At 37.3% G+C, this 19,478-nt stretch overlaps 1 protein-coding gene across 1 annotated transcript in view; it reads left to right on the plus strand.

Annotated features, from left to right (window-relative positions):
- LOC308666503 (serine/threonine-protein kinase TNNI3K) overlaps positions 1-19,478 on the plus strand; it is a gene marked incomplete at both ends in the record, with an annotated part of 226,850 nt that overhangs the window by 29,256 nt on the left and 178,116 nt on the right. The window contains 2 exons of the mRNA XM_081325369.1: positions 15,921-16,019; positions 17,178-17,316. Coding sequence (XP_081181495.1) covers positions 15,921-16,019; positions 17,178-17,316 — 238 coding nt within the window. The remainder of the gene's footprint in view (positions 1-15,920; positions 16,020-17,177; positions 17,317-19,478) is intronic.

The following is a 19,478-nucleotide window of genomic DNA, read 5'->3' on the forward strand; positions in this document are numbered from 1 at the left end:
AGCAATTAAATTGGCTCCTGAACCAAAAAATAAGGCTGAATTACAAGCCTTTTTAGGATTAGTCAATTTCTATCACACATTCTTGCCACATAAAGCTGCCATCGCGGAACCATTACACAGACTATTAGATAGAAAAACCCCATGGCAGTGGCAAGAAAAACATAGTTTTCAAACCTTAAAAGATATTCTATCTAGCCAGTCCACAGTTACTCATTTTATTGAGAACAAACCGATCTATTTAGCTTGTGATGCTTCGCCTTATGGTGTGGGGGCTGTCATCAGCCACATGGATTGTCAGGGCATTCAAAAGCCAATTGCATACTATTCCAGGATGCTTACCAAAGCTGAACGGAATTATGCACAAATTGATAGAGAAGCATTAGCTATTGTGGCAGGAGTAAAAAAGTTCCATGATTACCTTTATGGTAGGAATTTTACCATACTCACTGACCACAAACCGTTACTGGGACTGTTTACCACTGATAAACAGACACCCCAAATAATGTCTCCCAGGATGCTGAGGTGGTCAATTTTCCTCTCAGCATATTCATTTTCGTTGCAACATAGACCTGGTAAGGAAATGGGCCATGCGGATGCCCTTAGCAGACTGCCTCTAACTAACACCGAGGAAGACCCTGCCCCGGTAGGACAAATTATGTCGCTACATGAAATTCCTGAATGCCCCTTAACAGCTAGAGAAATAGCTGTGGCCACTAAAAAAGACCATATTCTCAATAGGATTATGACCTGGGTACTAGGGGGTTGGCCAAGTAGTAACCCTGACTCCAAGTACACTCCATATTTTAGGAGAAAAGATGAACTATCATCCCATTTGGGGTGTATATTGTGGGGTAACCGTGTTGTTATTCCTGAACTTCACAGGAATACAATTTTAACTGAACTACATGAAGGTCACCCTGGGATTGTCCGAATGAAGGCATTAGCCAGAAGTCATTTGTGGTGGCCGGGGTTAGACAAGTCTATAGAAGAATGTGTTTCAGGGTGTTATCTGTGTCAGCGATCTAGGCCTGAGCAGGCACACGCACACACGCATAAGTGGGAATTGGCCAGGAATCCTTGGTCTAGGATTCACATTGATTTTGCAGGGCCATTTCAAGGCCTAACCTTCCTAGTTGTGGTGGACAGCTTCTCTCGGTGGCTGGAGGTTGTGCCTGTTACTTCAATGTCATCTGGTAGAACAATACAGGTTTTAAGGGGCCTCTTTGCCACTCACGGGTTACCTGATGTGATAGTATCTGATAATGGGCCCCAATTCACCTCTGCTGAATTTCAGGGTTTCCTCAAGGCCAACTCGATTAGACATGCAACATCAGCACCCTTCCACCCGTCCACCAATGGCTTGGCTGAACGCAACGTGAGAACCACCAAAGACGCCTTGAAGCGAATCATCCGAGGCGACTGGCACCAAAGACTTGCAGACTTTTTGCTGACTCAACACACAACCCCTTGCACGGCTACCGGGAAAAGCCCTGCAGAAATGAGGTGGGGCAGACGGCTAACCACTAAACTGGACCGGTTACACCCTGACAGACTACCCTCTAATGCTGAACCGGACATTCCTAACAGGTCCTTCAAGATTGGAGACTTAGTTTGGGCCAGGAACTACGGACCGGGGGACAAATGGGTTCCTGGGATAGTCACTGACATAATGGGGCCGTTGTCTTACACCATTGAGGGGGAAGGGAATAGAGTAGGTAAAAGACATATTGATCAACTAAGGAAGAGGGTTCCCGAAAGTGTGTCAGTCAATGGGGGTCAAATTGAACACAGGGGTAATACTGCATCTTGGCATACTCAGAATGACCTTCCAGATAGTGGTGGAGAAGTGGAAACTCAACCCAGTAAAGCTGTAGCAACCCCACAGCATTGTCAAATTGATTGGGAGCTGTTTCCTTTGGACAGGCCAGCAGTACCTGAACAACAACAACAACAACAGCCACAACAGCAATTACAATCAGTTAGTAGGGAATCGTCAGAGCCAGTAACCCAAAATTCAAGACCCATAACAATCAGCCAGTCAGTTAACAATGACGTAAGTGGCAAGTCCAACAGATACCCATCTAGGGTCCATAAGCCACCCAAATACTTGAGGGATTACGTCGACAAATAACATCAACTGGGGGGGAAGGGGTGTTATGTCAGTAGCTTTAGTGCAAAGAAGGTTCCTTTGAAGCGGGAAGCCTGGGTGCAATTATTGGCTAACGTTGTAACGGCGGGAAAGCCCGGGCTAGGGATTGGATACAGTTCAAACGGCTCGAGTATATAAGCCGGAGTTATTTTGACAGTTAGTTAGTTGACCTATGTGTATTAATAAACCTTATTGTTCTTAAACCTCACTGAGTCATTCGTCTGTCTGAACCTAACAGAGAGGGAAATGATGAATGAGGTTTCTGTGGCTCTAGAGGTAAGAAGGAAGCAGGCCACTAATTTATTTATTACAGGCCACTAATAAAAAGAATGTAAAGCCCAAGTGATAGGAGGTGAAGAAATACAGTAAATCAACAGGCAGGTTTCCCATCTATGCAGAATCATATTATGATGACCATGGATGGTGTACACATTTTAACTCCAAGTTGAATATTATGGCTCTACCTGTTTAAAATCATGAGTTAAAAATTAGGGTGATGCCAACTGAACTCTGCCCTGTTTTCTTGATATGTGCTCAAACAAAATAGTTAACTTGAAATGTGTAAAGTCCTAGCTCAGTGATGGCGAACCTTTTAGAGACTGAGTGCCCAAAGTGCAACCCAAATCCCACTTATGTATCGTCAGGTGCCAGGTGGGTATGGCCCATTGAGTGGGTGTAGCCCACTGGGTGGGTGTGGCCCATTGGGTGGGCACGGCTGCAGTCGTAACGGCAAACTGAGTGGGACTGAAAAGTTCAATCAATAAAATTCCAACTTTACGAGATCTTCCCCCCCCGAGAAGTTGAAATTGATTGATTGAACCTTTTTTTTTCACACGATGGTGGAGGCCTAAAGTGAAAAGGTTTTATAAAACCCAGCTGAAGGCCTAGGACTGGGGCGACGGTGCGCATGCCCACAGAGAGGGCTCTGAGTGCCACCTGTGGCACGCGTGGCATAGGTTCAACACCACAGTCCTAGCTTATTCTTAGACAACAAGGATGTTTGTCTAACAAATCGCATCAGCTTGATTTCACTAGCAGAAGCAGCTCTGGTATTAGCAATATACTAGCATAAAAAGGTTAGTCTTTAGGGATGTTGGCACTGTCAGACTTCTCATTTAGTAATAAAGGCCAGGAGTGAACATTCTCTTCTTTTATTTGAATCCAGCCCATCACGAATATTATTTATTTATTTCCCATTTTTATTACTTTTATAAATAACATAGGCAGAAAATAATACCCAATATTCCCTTTTCCTTCTATTTTCCTCACAACAGCAACTCTGTGAGGTGGGCTGGGCTGACAGAGAATGACTGGCCCAAAGTCAGCCAGCTGGCTTTCATGCCTAAGGTAGGATTAGAACTCATAGTCTCCTGGTTTCTAGTCTGGTACTTTTCACTCAATCAAACTGGTCTCAGTGCCGCCTCACTGATGCCCAGTTTGCTTGCTGCACTTTGTTCTAGGCAGACTCCTGCATTTTATTGGCTACTGCACAGAGGCAAATTAAAAAACAACAACGCCTGCTTCAGGTATTTCTCAGCAGTTCAGTGCTTGTAACTATTTTTATATGTGTGTTGTATATGCAGTATGTATGTATGTACATGTGTATGTATGGCATGCATTTATATAGCCAGCCATCTCAGTCATGATTCTGTACAGCTTCCAGTACCAAAACAAAAACAAATAATAAAGCAGTTCAGTGCTTGTAACTTTTTTTTATGTATATATGTACACCATGTATTCCACTTATATAGCCACCCATCTCACATTCATGACTCTGTGCAGTTTCCAATTAAAACATAAGTGGTACCAAAACAAAAACAAATAATAAAACAATCCTAGAAACAATACAAATGTTTAAAACACTTAAAAACCACAGTACATTTGTCTGATGTGCAACATTTCTCCAATTCAAACTTAGTGGAATCTTTTTGCTTTGCCTGAGCTGCCTACTCTTCTTCCAGATTTTTTTTCCTCTTTTTTTCGTTAGTAAGTCCACTGGTGTCCCAGTTCATCATTTTTCTAGGTACTAGAAATTCTGGAGAATCTCTCAAGTGACTGAAAAAAACAATACAATAGAGCACTGGTAGATTTATTAAGGAAAAAAAAGCTGAGTGAAACAAAGGGAATCTTAAGGAAGAAAAAATAATAACTTCTCAACATGCTTAGAGCTTCATAGCAATGTTCAAGCTTTTTAGAAATAATATAGTCAGTCATTCACAATGAATTAAGGACATAGTGGATAATTGTTATCTCTATGACATTTGTAAACTCTTGTTTAATCATTTGCCCTTTTATTCTTTTATCCTTTTTTAGCCCTTTTCTTCCCCTATTTCTTTTCTTTTTTCCTAAATTGCCTAATTGTGACAAGTGTTATGGGGACATGTGGGAATATTCTAAACAAGAGTATATCTGACCTTGTGAATTAGGACTGATAGAAAATATTGTGCATGTTTTATTATCCTGTACCACTACAGAGAATGCAGCATCAAGTACACCACACCTCTTTTGCTGCAATTTCCACACCATTCAGAGAAATTTTACACTTCTTTACTTCTTTCAAACAAAAATAATTCTGTCACACAAACTGTGGCAAAATTTGGCATGTAGAGTCCAAGGGAAACAACACTGAGATTAAATTAATTCCTACCTTGTTTGTACTAGGTGACCTGTAATGTACTGTTGTATGAAAGAATGCAAGATGTAGAATATCTGAAGCGATTTTATTTTCTTGAAGTTTTACTGATTCTATGAAACTCCAGTAACTTTGCCATAAAATGTATTAAGAGATTATCAGTTTATAGTGCAATATTTTAAATAGCATTCTAATATTTTTAGTGTTTTGGCATTTCATTAAGTATATTTTAATAGCAGCTCAGTACTGCTTTTATTTTTTTCCTAATATACTGTCTGTACTCACTTTATTTTTAGCCTTTTTATTTGCATTTTTATGTACTCATCTACATATTTGTATTTCTCTTTTCTTGTCTCAGTCTCTATTTGTATCTTATGATTTTAATCAGTGGGGGAGAGAGGATAGTCAATTACTGTAATAAAAGATTGGATTAGACTGGATTGGATTAGATTGGAGATTTCTTCAAGTCATGGTGATGGCCTATTTTAGTGAAGATATTTCTCCATGAAAGAGTCCCATACTTGCAAAATTATCCAGTTTATTTTCTGTCTTTTTCTTAAAGATTAAAGAAAAGTTATTCATGAAATGTAAGCCTCTAGAGAACTGTTAAAGAAGGCCTAACAGTTATTTCAAAACATTAAAATGTCCTTATTATGATAAGATCCTTTGAAATTAATTTAATTTATAGAAATTATATCTAGATTAACCTCTATAGATTATATAATAGATATGAGGTCCTTGTTACTTTTGTTAGGATGATTCATACGTGAAACAAGTCTGAAATGACGGTTACCAGATAGGGATTGCAAAAATCTGGCAAAAATCTAGATGGGAGCAAAGAATTGAGATTTTGCACCTCTATACTGTCATCTACTGGTAATCTGAAATTTTTGTAACCCTTGTTACAAAAGACTATATTCATTTTTAAGTGCTAGAATGTAAGAAGCTTCTGGGTTTTTGCACTGACATTGTTATATTTTATAAATAGGAAAAAAAATATAATTCTCTTAATGTAGAAGAATCTATGGAGAAAAGCAGTTTCCGAAGGTTGATCAGGAGCAGAATAGTTTAAAGTTATGTTATCTTTTAAAAAACACACAATCTTTTTAATTACAAAAAAAGCGAAATAAAATTATTTTTAAAAAGGTAATGGAAAAAAGAATCACTTACAGCAGCTGCCACTTTATAAGAATAGCAAAGGAAATATAAGAAAATATGGATCATTTTGTGGAATTTACAAAATTAATTTCTAATTGTTCTGAAATTATTTTGTTTTAATCTTTTTATATGCCACATGGAAGATTTCATTGCTAATATAGTGTAAGTTATTCATATTTGAAAATCGCAAGTTCTTCTATTTATTTAGAGATGCATAAGCACCGCTTTTGATAACATTTAAAATTGTTAGAATTGTAGAAGTCAGTTTGGAGGAATGGTTGGCGAAGATGATGGCTAAATTGACTTTTTTTTAAGAGAAAAAAACGCCACCAATATTTATGGAAACTCCTTATAGACTTTATGCCTGAAATGGGGAAAAATGCACTTATGATTTGTGATTTTAAGGGTTACAAAAAATGGATAATACAAAGAGTGAGCTTTTTTTGTAATCAGAATAAGAAATAATTTTGTATTTGTATTTATATCTGCAGCAAAGAACATTGGAAAATTCTATTTCTTTTTATTCTTTCTTTCTGCACACTCTTTCTTCTCTCTTTTACTGCTTTTATTCTTTATTAGTTTTGTTTTAGTTTTTATGTTACTTGTAAAACCTTTTTAAAAATTATTTTAATGCATTGTAGAAATTGATTTGATGTATTCAGCCCTGTATATCAGAAGGGTCCTACACTGTCCCATCATCTAGACCGGGATGCCTTGCGCACAGTCACTCATGCACTCGTGACCTCCCGTTTGGACTACTGCAATGCTCTCTACATGGGGCTGCCCTTGAGGACTACTCGGAGGCTCCAGCTGGTGCAGAATGCAGCCGCGCGAGTGGTGGTGGGGGCTTCCCGATACTCCCATGTAACACCTCTACTCCGTGAGCTGCATTGGCTTCCGGTTGTCCTCGGGGTAAGATTCAAGGTGCTGGTTACGACCTATAAAGCCCTAAATGTCATGGGTCTGGGTTACTTACGGGAGCATCTGCTGCCGGCATCAACTTCCCTTCGTCCAGTGCGCTCCCACAGAGAGGGCCTTCTTAGGGTGCCGTCGGTCAAAGAGTGTCGACTGGCGGCCCCCAGGGGGAGGGCGTTCTCTGTGGGCGCGCCAGACCTTTGGAACCGTTTACCGGTGGAGCTCCGGACGGCTCCCGACCTTCACTCCTTCCGACGTGACCTAAAAACATATTTATTTGAACCAGCCGGCCTGGTCTGATGGGTTAGGGGTATTTTAACATTTTGTATTAATCAATTTAATTGGGCTATTGTATTTAATATTTCTTTTAATTTTTATATATTGTATTTTATTGTACTGCCCTGTACACCGCCCTGAGTCCTTCAGGAGAAGGGCGGTATAAAAATTAAATTATTATTATTATTATTATTATTATTATTATTATTATTATTATTATTATTATTATTATTATTATTATTATTATTATTATTATTATTACTATTATTATTATTATTATTATTATTATTATTATTATTATTATTATTATTATTATTATTATTATTATTATTATTATTATTATCTTCATACACACAAGGCCTAACTAGCCTCCTCTGGGAAGTGAGATAATTCCTGAAGGAATTCACAAGATGAGCAACCAGTTGTACTAAATAAAGTGCAAACTATTAGCTTTAATTTACAGATTTATATTACTTTAGATTCAGATTGACATTTGCATCTTGCCAATCAAATCTACTCCAAAAATATAGGCCATTTCCATAATATCAGTTTTCCTAAATGATAATTTGTGAACGTATGTGAGTTTTGCTAATGATTTTTGATGTGGGATAACTAAGCCAATTTATTGGTAATTTCCAGATTCTGAAAAGATTTGACAATATACAAGTTTCAGCTTTAATTTTTAATTGCAAAATGAGGATTTGCAGGGGGAAAAATGACCCAATTAAACCTCATGTTTCATTAAAAATATAACAAGTTGAAATCTAATATATCTTTTTGCTTCTAGGCTTTTTAATGAAAGCAATTAAATTGCAGTATGTTCTTAACATGGTATAGAAAGAAAAAAAATCATTTTACAATTTTGCCCTTCTGGCCTTCCTTTCTTTCCCTCCCTTCTCTTGCCTTAAAAAAAAATCTTCTTTCAGCTGTCTGCACAAGGAGTATAATCTTCAGGTATAGACCCTGCACATTTTTTTAAAAAAAATCACAAAACCATCATTTACCTTCTGCTCAACCAACTGTTATGAAAATTCTAATATTGATGATTATGTAGGGTAAGTAGCTATAATAATGTCTCTGGTTTGAAAATCACTTTTCCTGAGAACTAAGTGCATTGGGGAAATTGTTCTCAGTACAGGATAACAATCATTATTATTTATTAGATTTCTATCCTCCCCCTTAATTACTTCATAAGTAACTCAAGGCAATCTAATACTCTCCCTCCTCCTATTTTCCCCACAGCAACAACCTTGCAAAATGGGTTGGGCTGAGGGATAATGACTGGCCCAAAGTTACGCAGCTGGCTTTCATGACTAAGGTAGGACTAGAACTCACAGTCTCCTGGTTTCTAGGCAAGCACCTTAAAAACTAGGCTAAACTGGCTCAATCATAGTGGCTTACAACTTATGGTAAAACCCCCAACTCTACGAATCCCACCCAGAAGAGATAATTTGTACAGATAATGCTAGACTTGAGAACCAGTCTGATAGCATAAGATAGCTTTTTGTTTTTAAAATTGTCCTGAACAGAATCATTTATTTGCAGCTTGACTAAAATGGAATCTAAAAGATTATGAAGAAATAGAAGGGTCTAGAGAAGGGAAGGGAAATATATCAGTCTCAAATTGGAGCTGACTGGCAGATTACCTCATGTTGTATCACCTGTGTCTTCTGAAAAAAAAATCAATGAAGATACTTATTTCTATTAGACAAGAGGTTAAAAGCCTGCACAAAATAACACAACATAATTTCTTTTGTAGTCACACTGAAAATACTCTCTTTTGCACAAGCATTCTATTAGTTCAAAGAAATAAAATAGACACCTCTCTTCATTCACTAATAAGGAACCCATTTAAAGCCCATTACTAAAAATCCATAGCATAACATGTCTGGTGTTGCTGGTGTATGAAGTTGGTCTGCTTATCACTTGCACCAAAATTGCCCTCTTTTGTAAAAAAGATTCCCTATCATAAAGCTTTGGAGATCTTTCATAGGCACTTTGGGATGGATACCTCCAATGTGAGCTGTGGGATTTTCCATAGCATATATCCAGCCTGGGAGATTCTTTAGTAGTCCTTGTACAAATTTACATTAACTGATATATAAGACGGGTATATAGAAGATACCATATATTTTAAGATGTGAACATTTTCTGGTTTTCCATTCTTCCCTTCAAAAAAAAAACCCCAGTCACTCTTCCTAGGTTCATTTTTTTTATTTTATTTCTTATGGATATAATTATCCATAACATTTATATTCATCCATATAAATTACGGATAAATTATTCTAATAGCAAGCTGAGGTAGCAAGTGCTATAGAATTGGGCCAGGCAAAGAGGGAGATATCAGTATGGTCAAGCAAAAGTACAACTCTCAGAGAGAGAGGAAAACAACAACAACATATAGCAATAGCAACCTAACAAAGACTGAGCAAGTTTAATAGCAACTCAGTATAATATAGTTATGGTAACAATAAAAAAAGAGAAATAGAAAGACTATTCACTTTCATTTCATTTGTTAAGGAAAGCTGCAAAATTGACAAGAAGCAACCTTGAACAGCTTGCGGTCCAAATTTCAAGCAAAATTAGCTAACATGGGAAGAAAAAGAGACCAACGTGAACATTTTTTTTTACTGTCATGACGATAACACAATATTTCATAAACAAGTTATACTGACATTATCATAAGGACATTCTCAACGAAGTGGAAAAGTGACAAATTGATGGTTTGGGAGGGGAAGTTTGTTTGTTTGTTTGCTCTTTTTTTCACAGAACCTTAGAATGAAAGTATTGAAAGAGACCTTGAAAAGTATTTGATTCACTCCGAACCAGAACAGGAAATCATTTCCACAATATCCCTGACAAACATGCTCCTTTTTAAACACCTCCAGTCCACCTCTAGAGGCAGTCTGTTCCACCATTTAATGCAGGTCTTAGAAAAATGGATGTCTGGGAAGTTAAAATATCTCATTATGAACATGTCTTTTTTCCTGAACAATGTTATAATCAGATCCAGGAGGTCATTATCCAGATTGTCTGGTTGCTTTGGCAGCCTTTAATCATACCCCAGCATAATATCATTGTTATCTTCCCCCTTTTTTGCATATTTTCCAAATACTTTCAGCTGGATTCCAGTACTCTTTTTGGTTTAGAAAATTAGAGCATTATCTAACTCCAGATGTCCAACTGAGTTTAAGTTAAATTGAATGCCCTGGTTGGAATTACTGGAACACCAGCATGAAAACAAGATACAGAGATAACATTATACACAAATTACCATTGTGACTAAACCTATAATTCAGCAATGCACTAATAAGCAAAATTAAAAAGACTATTAGACATAATGTATATGTCAGAAATGTTATGGAAATCAAGAGAGCTGAAAGATATATTAGATATATATATATATATATATATATATATATATATATATATATATATATATATATATATATATATATATATATATATATATATATATACGGTATATATATATACGGTATATATATACGGTATGTGTATATATATATATATATATATATATATATATATATATATATATATATATATATATATATATAGTGATATTTTCTCCATTAAGCAAATTGTAATTAGACATTACAAGGATTAATTATATTAGCAAACTCATTCAGATGCACAAATTGGGAAAACATCATATTTTGGAATATTTAAAATGTTTACATGTTTTAATATTGAACGTAACCATTATCTAATTGTATGTATTAACAGCACTTGTCACTATGTGTATTTATAGCACTATATCTGGGACTTTGTATACAAGAAAAAATATATATAATATTTTATTAGAATTCCAAAAGTACGATCTCTTGATATATCTTGTATCTGTTAGCTAGCCACTTACAAAGCAACTTAGAGTTGAATAAATTGTGCCTAGAGGACATAACTGCTTGTATTAGGGTATATTAAATTGGAAATAATTGGGGCAGTATTAAAAATTCATCATATTTTGGTTTGGATGGCTTAATTAAAAGAAAATGATAATATTCAGGAAAAAAATCCCATATTTTTCAGTGTTGTAACAGAGACATACAGAAGTTTTAAGGTCTTAATTGTTATCTTTCTTTCTTTTTTTTAATTTTGCTTTCAAAAAAGGCAATAATAATTGATCAGATTGTTTTAGAAAGCTTTCTGTTACCCTTGTCCAAGAAAGAAAAAGTGTAGTTTATCTTATGTAGTAGCATTTGTGGACAAGACCCTCTAACCCTTAAATAAAACCTTAATTGATGATCTCTTGTGGAACTGGACTTAATTTGGCTCAAAGACTTTTGATAACATTTTCTGTGGAGTCAGTTAACAAAGCAGGAATGAGAAAGGGACAAAGGTTACATTGCTAATAAAATTAATTGGTTAGTTAGGTGAAGAGAAACTGAAATATAGCTAGTTTCTGAGCTAGTTTCTAATTAATGTGATAGTCCCATTATGTACGACCTTTTCTTTTCGGAGCCATTACTTTGCTCTAACATTACTTAAACTGTGCTTAAGGACCAATCTAAATAAATAAACAGAAATGACAGTGTTAATGTGCTGAAGACAGGTTTTCTGAATATGATCTAGCCAAAAAGGAACATTTTAAAGTCACACCAAATTGCAGCCAGGCAAGTCAAAATCAATTTTAAATTTCTACCTTTGGTAGATCAAGCTGATATTTATTTATTTATTATTATTTTTCAAATACATAATAGGGTTTTGAGAGCCAGTTTGGTCTAATGCAGGGGTGGGGAACTTTGGCTTTTTTATGACTTGTGGACTTCAACTCCCAAAATTCCTGAGCCAGCTGGCTCAGGAATTCTGGGAGTTGAAGTCCACAAGTCATAAAAGAGCCAAGGTTCCCCACCCCTGGTCTAGTGGTTAAGGTCTCAGGCCTGAAACCAGGAAATTGTAAACTAGTGCTACCAGTACCAACTGAGTGATATTGGGCCAGTTACTCTCTCAGCCTTAGGAAGCAAGTAATGGCTGTTAAGTCCGGAATGACGAGTGTAGACAGCGAGGTTGAACAAGAGAACGTTTATTGAATGCACATGAGAAGAGCCGCCGCTTTCTTCCGGTCCTCCGTTATCCCGTTAACCAGCATGAACCCCTCGACTTGGCCGACATACTCCTCCCAGTCTTCAGGGTAGTTCGGGTCGAACTCCTTCAGGGATTCGACTTGCGCCATTCTGTGAGTTAGACTCTGCAGTGATTCGGTTGACTGCGATTCAAATTTCCCGCTTTTCGCTCTGCTGGCTTCCGCGGCTCCTTCGCTGTTCCGCCGTCTATCCCACCTTCGTCGCCACTGTTAAGTCCAGAATGACGAGCGTAGACAGCGAGGTTGAACAAGAGAACGTTTATTGAATGCACATGGGTCAACTGGCTAGCAGCCGTTGAACCCTATCTTATATATTAAGGTGCCTTTAAACATAACCAATCCCCGGCCCGGAATCTCCCGCCGAGAATGTAACAACCAATAACTGCACCAGGTTTTCCCGCCTTAGGAAAACCACTCCCATTAACTATGGACACAACAATGGCAAACCCACTTCCAAAACCTTGCCTAGAAAACTGCAGGGACTTGTCCAGGCAGTCACCAGGAGTCAACACTGACTCAAGGCAAAGAAAGGCGGTGGGGGGGACTTTGCCAAGTCATAGTCTTTATGCTTAACTACCAGTTTAAATAAATAAATAGAATTAACTTGGCTAGAGTATGCTATCACATATTTAATTATTTTCTAAATAAAAATAAAAATAATAGGCTTTGTCAGCCCTTCAGTGTAGGACAGATTAAGAATATTAATTTTTGTTTATCATATTAGTACAGCCACTCATCTAACATAGTGACTCTGGTCAATAGATTTATGGGAGAAAAGCAACATCAGAAGGATTTTTAACTCTTATATGTACTATTATCTTTTAGATATTCTGAAAATACATATCTGTCATTCTGAATATATGGGTGGCCCAGGGTTTTTAGGAATCTGATTTTACAATTTAATGTTAGTTAATTCTCATACCACGTTCTTGTTGGGTACAAACACTATCATTTTATTCCAAAAAAAGAGGCAGGTTAATACTTAAAAATGGCTATATTCAGATGTCATTACTTAACAAATATATTCTGCTTCATTCATCCAGCCAATAAAAGCTCTTTCTCTGTTTTGTAGAGAAAAATGTCTGAGCTGTATCTTCTGAATCCTGATCCCTTAACTGCATTCCAGATATCTTTATTACATTCTCAATTGCTTGTTTTGTCAATATATTATAATTTGAATTTCGCTGTATTGCTATGTTTCTTCAGTAATTGTTGAAAGGAATTTTGAGCTGGGGAAGTTCACTTCAGGTTGTTTCACTAAGAAAGATTTACAAATACTATGCTCTTTTGTCTCATCCGTTTAAATTATTACCATATTTATAGATGTATCAACCAGAACTTCCAAGAAAATTTCTTCTTTGTAGATGAGACTTACAATATTATCCTGTAATGGGAAAAGCCATACAAATCCTGATTAAATACAAGCAAATTGCTTAATCCCTTGGCACAGCATACCCTGATATTTTGAAATGCACAAACCAAGTAGTATAGTCAAGCTCATCCTAAACCTACTGTCTCCTCCAATAACTCTTTTAAGACTGTGTCTAGATTAGAAGGTGACTCTTTTTACCACTTCATGACTGAGATAAGATCAGCTTCAGAAGTACTGTAATTTCTCAGCTGAACTACACAACTTAAAATAATATTATGAAGAAAAGTATATGCATAAAATTGCAATGTTGGAAAGGCAAGTCTTGTTCAGGTGATACATGTCTGTAGAACCTAACATTTAACATTTAAGGATGACTGAATGGCTTCCTCTTTCTCCAAGGCTTTCTGGTGATGCTACTGAAGAGTTGTTCATAAGCACAGTAAGATTGCCTGCAGTAGAAAGTGTTAATATATATAAGAAAGGTTCCACATGAGTTGAAAATCTGAAAGTATCAAGTTTCAGCTGATACAGTTCTAGCTCAAGTATATGAGAAGGCACCCTTCTGAAGTTAAATGTGCAGCTCTGGTAAATGATACTTGTTCATTGATGTCACATTGAAACATATCCTGGGAAGGATATAAAATAGCTTCCAACTTCTCTATGTTCAGCTCTGCACAATCAGCTGATAACAACAACAACAGTTGGAAGATCCTTTGGAGGTCATCTAGTCCAACTCCCTGCTCAGGCAGCAAATCCTATATCATTTCAGACAAATGGCTGTCCAGTCTCTTCTCAAAAACGTCCAGTGTTGGGGCATTCACTGCTTCAGGAGGCAGGTTGTTCCACTGGTTAATTGTTCTAACTGTCAGGAAATTTCTCCTTAGTTCTAGGTTGCTTCTCTCTTTGGTTAGTTTCCATCCATTGCTTCTTGTCCTGCCTTCAGGTGCTTTGTAGAATAGCTTGACTCCTTCTTTGTGGCAACCCCTGAGATATTGGAACACTGCTATCATGTCACCCCTCCTCCTTCTCTTCATTAAACTAGACATACCCAATTCCAGCAACTGTTCCTTATATGTTTTAGCCTCCAGTCCCCTAATCATCTTTGTTGCTCTTCTCTGTACTCTTTCTAGAGTCTCAACATCTTTTTTACATTGTGGTGACCAAAACTGGATGCAGTATTCCAAGGGTGGCCTTACCAAGGCATTGTAAAGTGGTATTAATACTTCACGTGATCTTGATTCTATCCCTCTGTTAATGCAGCCTAGCACTGTGTTGGCTTTTTTGGCAGGTGCAGCACACTGCTGACTCATTTTTAAGTGATTGTCAAGTAGGACTCTGAGATCCCTCTCGCAGTTACTACTATTGAGCAACTGCGAGAGGGATATCAGAGTCATAGCTGACAATCACTTAAATATGAGCCTTTTGGGACAAAGGAACCTCTGAAAGCTGCTTGGTGAAATAACACAATCTCCTCTGAAAGTGAAACAACTGCTTCACTTTGTTTGCTTCTGAATTTTGTCTTGTTATGTTCTTGCTATGGGAGAAGGCTGAGAAGAACATTCCTCTCCAGATTGCCAATGTACTTCCAAACTGGGAAAGATAGTTTGTGAAGGAGAGCTGATGGGGACCCCCTTGGAGGATGCTGTAGGATTTCTAGACTGGGAGGATTTTGTGAATATTGAAAGCAATCTGCTATTGCTATGAACCTGAACTTATTTCAACTAAACTTACTTAACTGTGGTTCACTATTTTACTACGATAGGTTTGATCATAAATAGGAAATTTTATTTATAGTGTGTTTCAAAAAGATGTAGGATCAAGCCACTTGTCTTGGCATACAGGAATGAAAGTTCCTGAAGCCCACATTATAGTCTATTTTATGTACAATCCAATGAACGTTCTGAACATTTAACTTGATGTGAAATTAATGGACCTATATAAAACTAGTGTTTTATACATTGCATTGACAGTTAGTGATTATAAAATATTATTCATCTCTCAGTATCAGAGAGATGATACAATTTGGCAAATATTCCAGTGCACTCTCTTTACTCCTTGTTTTTTTTAATCATTTTTAACAAGCAGAGTTTAAAGATGCCTTGACTGAATATTGGTCTTCTAATCTCAACAAATGGAAGAATAGAAGATGGCTATGTGGTTTAAGAAATTTGTGAAAAAATTCCTCTCAACTAAAAATGTGTTTATGGTGCAATGCAGAATATTCATTTAATACAAATATAGCATTCAAAAAAGTAACATTCCACAAATGCAGTTATTTAGGTTTTCTGACTAAAATATTTCTTTTTCCTCCTAGGCTGTTGATATACTTCTACAACATGGTGCTTATGTTAATGTTCAAGATGCAGTCTTTTTTACCCCTTTACATATTGCAGCATATTATGGTCATGAACAGGTATGGGAAAGATTGTCACCCTTGCTCACAAATGGGAAATTTTACATACAGTAGGTTTAATAAAAAAGAGAAAGTGATGTGGCCCTGTGGTTTTTCCCACACATGCATTCCAAATAGTTTCATTTGAAATAATCAATTTTCAGCATTAGTTGAAATAGCTCAAGAGATGCTGGGACTTATCTCCTGGAGTTCTGAGATTGGATTCCACTGATAACTCCTAAAATATTGTCATAAAAAGCTGCTCTCCGTTAATAGGAGATGGCACCCCATAATATTGGAAATAAGAGGTAGTGTCCCCTCCTACAATAGAGCATAGATAGTAAGTGACAGCCACTGCTCATTGCTCTTGTTACTGCTGCTGTTTGACTTTCTATGATCTGTGTTTATGCTAGAAGAAGAATATGGTACTTAATATACCCCAAAACCTTTTTTGCCTATTCAAGCCTGTTCTTTAGGCACAGTATATTTCCTGTGGTACTACAATACTGCCTAGATTAAAACAACAACAGAGGAGTAATTTGAAAAGTGAAACCAACAAAGAATCTAATCATATATTCAGTTACAGTGATGGTATGTGCAATATTGGCTTTTCTGGAATGCTTCTCTTTGAGATTTCTATAATTCAACTCATCCAGTTACAGTGGAAAGATCTTTATGTGTAAGACTTTGAGGGTGACTTACTTTGTTTTGGTATAAGTGGCTTTGGAACAAATAGTCACAGTTGGTGAAATTATGCTAAAATGCATATGGTGCTTTCATGATAGGAATTTTGGCTTTGGAATGTAAACTATAGCTAAATTCTGGGCAGTTTATTTTATTTTGCTATTTATATCAGTAAGCAAACTAATAAGCTGTTGACAGCTCTTACTAACGTTGTCACTTTTTAAAAGGAATGGGAACTCCACCTAAAAGTCTGTCAACGTGCAATTTCAGTTATAACTCAAGACTACCAATCTTGATTCTCACCATAATGGTTAAATACACTATAACCTCATTTTGATGTTAAATACATTATAACCTCATTTTGATGTTATAGAAAAGAACGATCCCTAATAGGAGGGCTTGTCATAATATATTTACCTTTGATTTCATGGAACATGAAAATATGGCTTAAAATGTAGCTTTAAAATGTCATGCTGACTAATAAAATTTTATCAGGTAACCCGACTCTTGTTAAAATGTGGTGCTGATGTGAACGTGAGTGGAGAAGTTGGAGATAGACCTCTTCATTTAGCTTCCGCCAAAGGTTTCCTCAATATTGCAAAGCTTTTGATGGAGGAGGGCACCAAAGCAGATGGTAAGTTATTAGAAATATAACCCTGATGTTGGCCTTTAGCTATCTCCAATTCATAATGTATCTGATTACTTAAACTTATATGTGAATTGCAATATTTCCATTCACTAAAGGTTCTGGGCATATACTTCTTTCCTGTTGTCCTTTTCTTTTCAAAGTTTCTTGACTTTCTTCCATTCTTTTTTTGACATTCTGCTGATGGGAATATTGCATTAAGTTCTATCTGCCTTGTTCTTTCTGAAAATTGAACCACAAGGTAACTGTCAAAAAGTTTAGACCAGACTAGGGTCATTGTACCTGAGATTCAGAGATTCAGAGAAGCATAATATGCCGCCACATTGGATTTATCTGTTCCTCTTTGCTGCCATCTAGTGCTTTTCTGGATTTTGGCAAGTGCTAAATCAAACTAACTCAACTAATGCCTGTTCTCAGTGACACCCTGGAATACTGTATCACCATCACCAAACCTCAGTGACCACCAGGACAACTATATCACCATCACCAAACCTCCTTGGGATATTAAATATTTGGGATTGAATTATTCTGCTTTATTGACTTTGTTATTGTTGTTAGTTGCGAAGTTGTGTCCGACCCATCGTGACCCCATAGACAATGTTCCTCCAGGCCTTCCTGTCCTCTACCATCTTCTGGAGTCCATTTAGGCTTATGCCTAATGCTTCAGTGACTCCATCCAGCCACCTCATTCTCTGTCGTCCCCTTCTTCTCTTGCCCTCAGTCTTTCCCAGCATTAGGCTCTTCTCCAGTGAGTCCTTCCTTCTCATTAGGTGGCCAAAGTATTTGAGTTTCAACTTCAGGATATGGCCTTCTAAAGAGCAGTCAGGGTTGATCTCCTCTAGCACTGACCGGTTTGATCGCCTTGCAGTCCAAGGAACTCGCAGGAGTCTTCTCCAGCATCATAGTTCAAAGGCTTCAATTCTTTGGCGCCCAGCCTTTCTTATGGTCTAACTTTCACAGCCATACATTGCAACGCACTTTTGTTGGCAGGGTGATATCTCTGCTTTTTAGTGTGCTGTCTAGGTTTGCCATGGCTTTCCTCCCAAGGAGCAAGTGTCTTTTAATTTCTTGGCTGCAGTCCCTGTCTGTGGTGATCTTGGAGCCCAGGAAAATAAAATCTGTCACTACCTCCATTTCTTCCCCATCTATTTGCCAGGAATTGAGAGGGCCGGATGCCATGATCTTGGTTTTCTTAATGTTCAGTTTCAACCCAACATTTGCACTCTCCTTCTTCACTCGCAACAAGAGGCTCTTTAGTTCCTCTTCACTTTCTGCCATTAGAGTGGTATCATCTGCATATCTTAGGTTGCTGATATTTCTCCCGGCAATCTTAATTCCCACTTTTGATTCATCTAGCCCTGCCTTTCTCATGATGTGCTCTGCATATAAGTTAAACAGGCAGGGTGACAGTATACAGCCTTGCCGGACTCCTTTCCCAATTTTGAACGAGTCAGTGGTTCTGTATCCAGTTCTCACTGTTGCTTCTTGACCTGCATATAGGTTTCTCAAGAGACAAATAAGATCTCTTTAAGAACTTGCCACAGTTTGTTGTGATACACACAATCAAATGCTTTAGCATAGACCATGAAGCAGAAGTAGATGTTTTTCTGGAACTCCCTAGCTTTCTCCATGATCCAGCGTATGTTGGCAATTTGATCTCTAGTTCCTCTGCCTCTTCAAAATCCTCCCTGTACTTCTGGTAGTTCTCAATCCACATACTGCTGGAGTCTAGCTTGTAGGATTTTAAGCATAACTTTACTAGCATGAGAAATGAGTGCAATGGTGCGATAGTTTGAACATTCTTTGGCACTGCCTTTCTTTGGAATTGGAATGTAAACTGATCTTTTCCAATCCTGTGGCCACTGTTGAGTTTTCCAAATTTGCTGGCAAATTGAATGTAGCACTTTTACTGCATCGTCTTTTAAGATTTTGAATAGCTCAGCTGGAATACTGTCACCTCCACTAGCTTTGTTGTTGTTCAGCTTTCCTAAGGCCCATTTCACTTCACATTCTAGGATGTACGGCTCAAGGCCAGTGACCACCTCATTGTGGTTATCTGGGACGTTAAGCTCATTCTTGTATAGTTCTTCTGTATAATTTTGCCACCTCTTCTTAATCTCTTCTGCCTCTGTTAGGTCCCTGCCATTTTG

Source organism: Vipera berus (assembly GCF_964194415.1).
Source record: "Vipera berus genome assembly, chromosome: 3".
In the NCBI taxonomy this organism is placed as follows: domain Eukaryota; kingdom Metazoa; phylum Chordata; class Lepidosauria; order Squamata; family Viperidae; genus Vipera; species Vipera berus.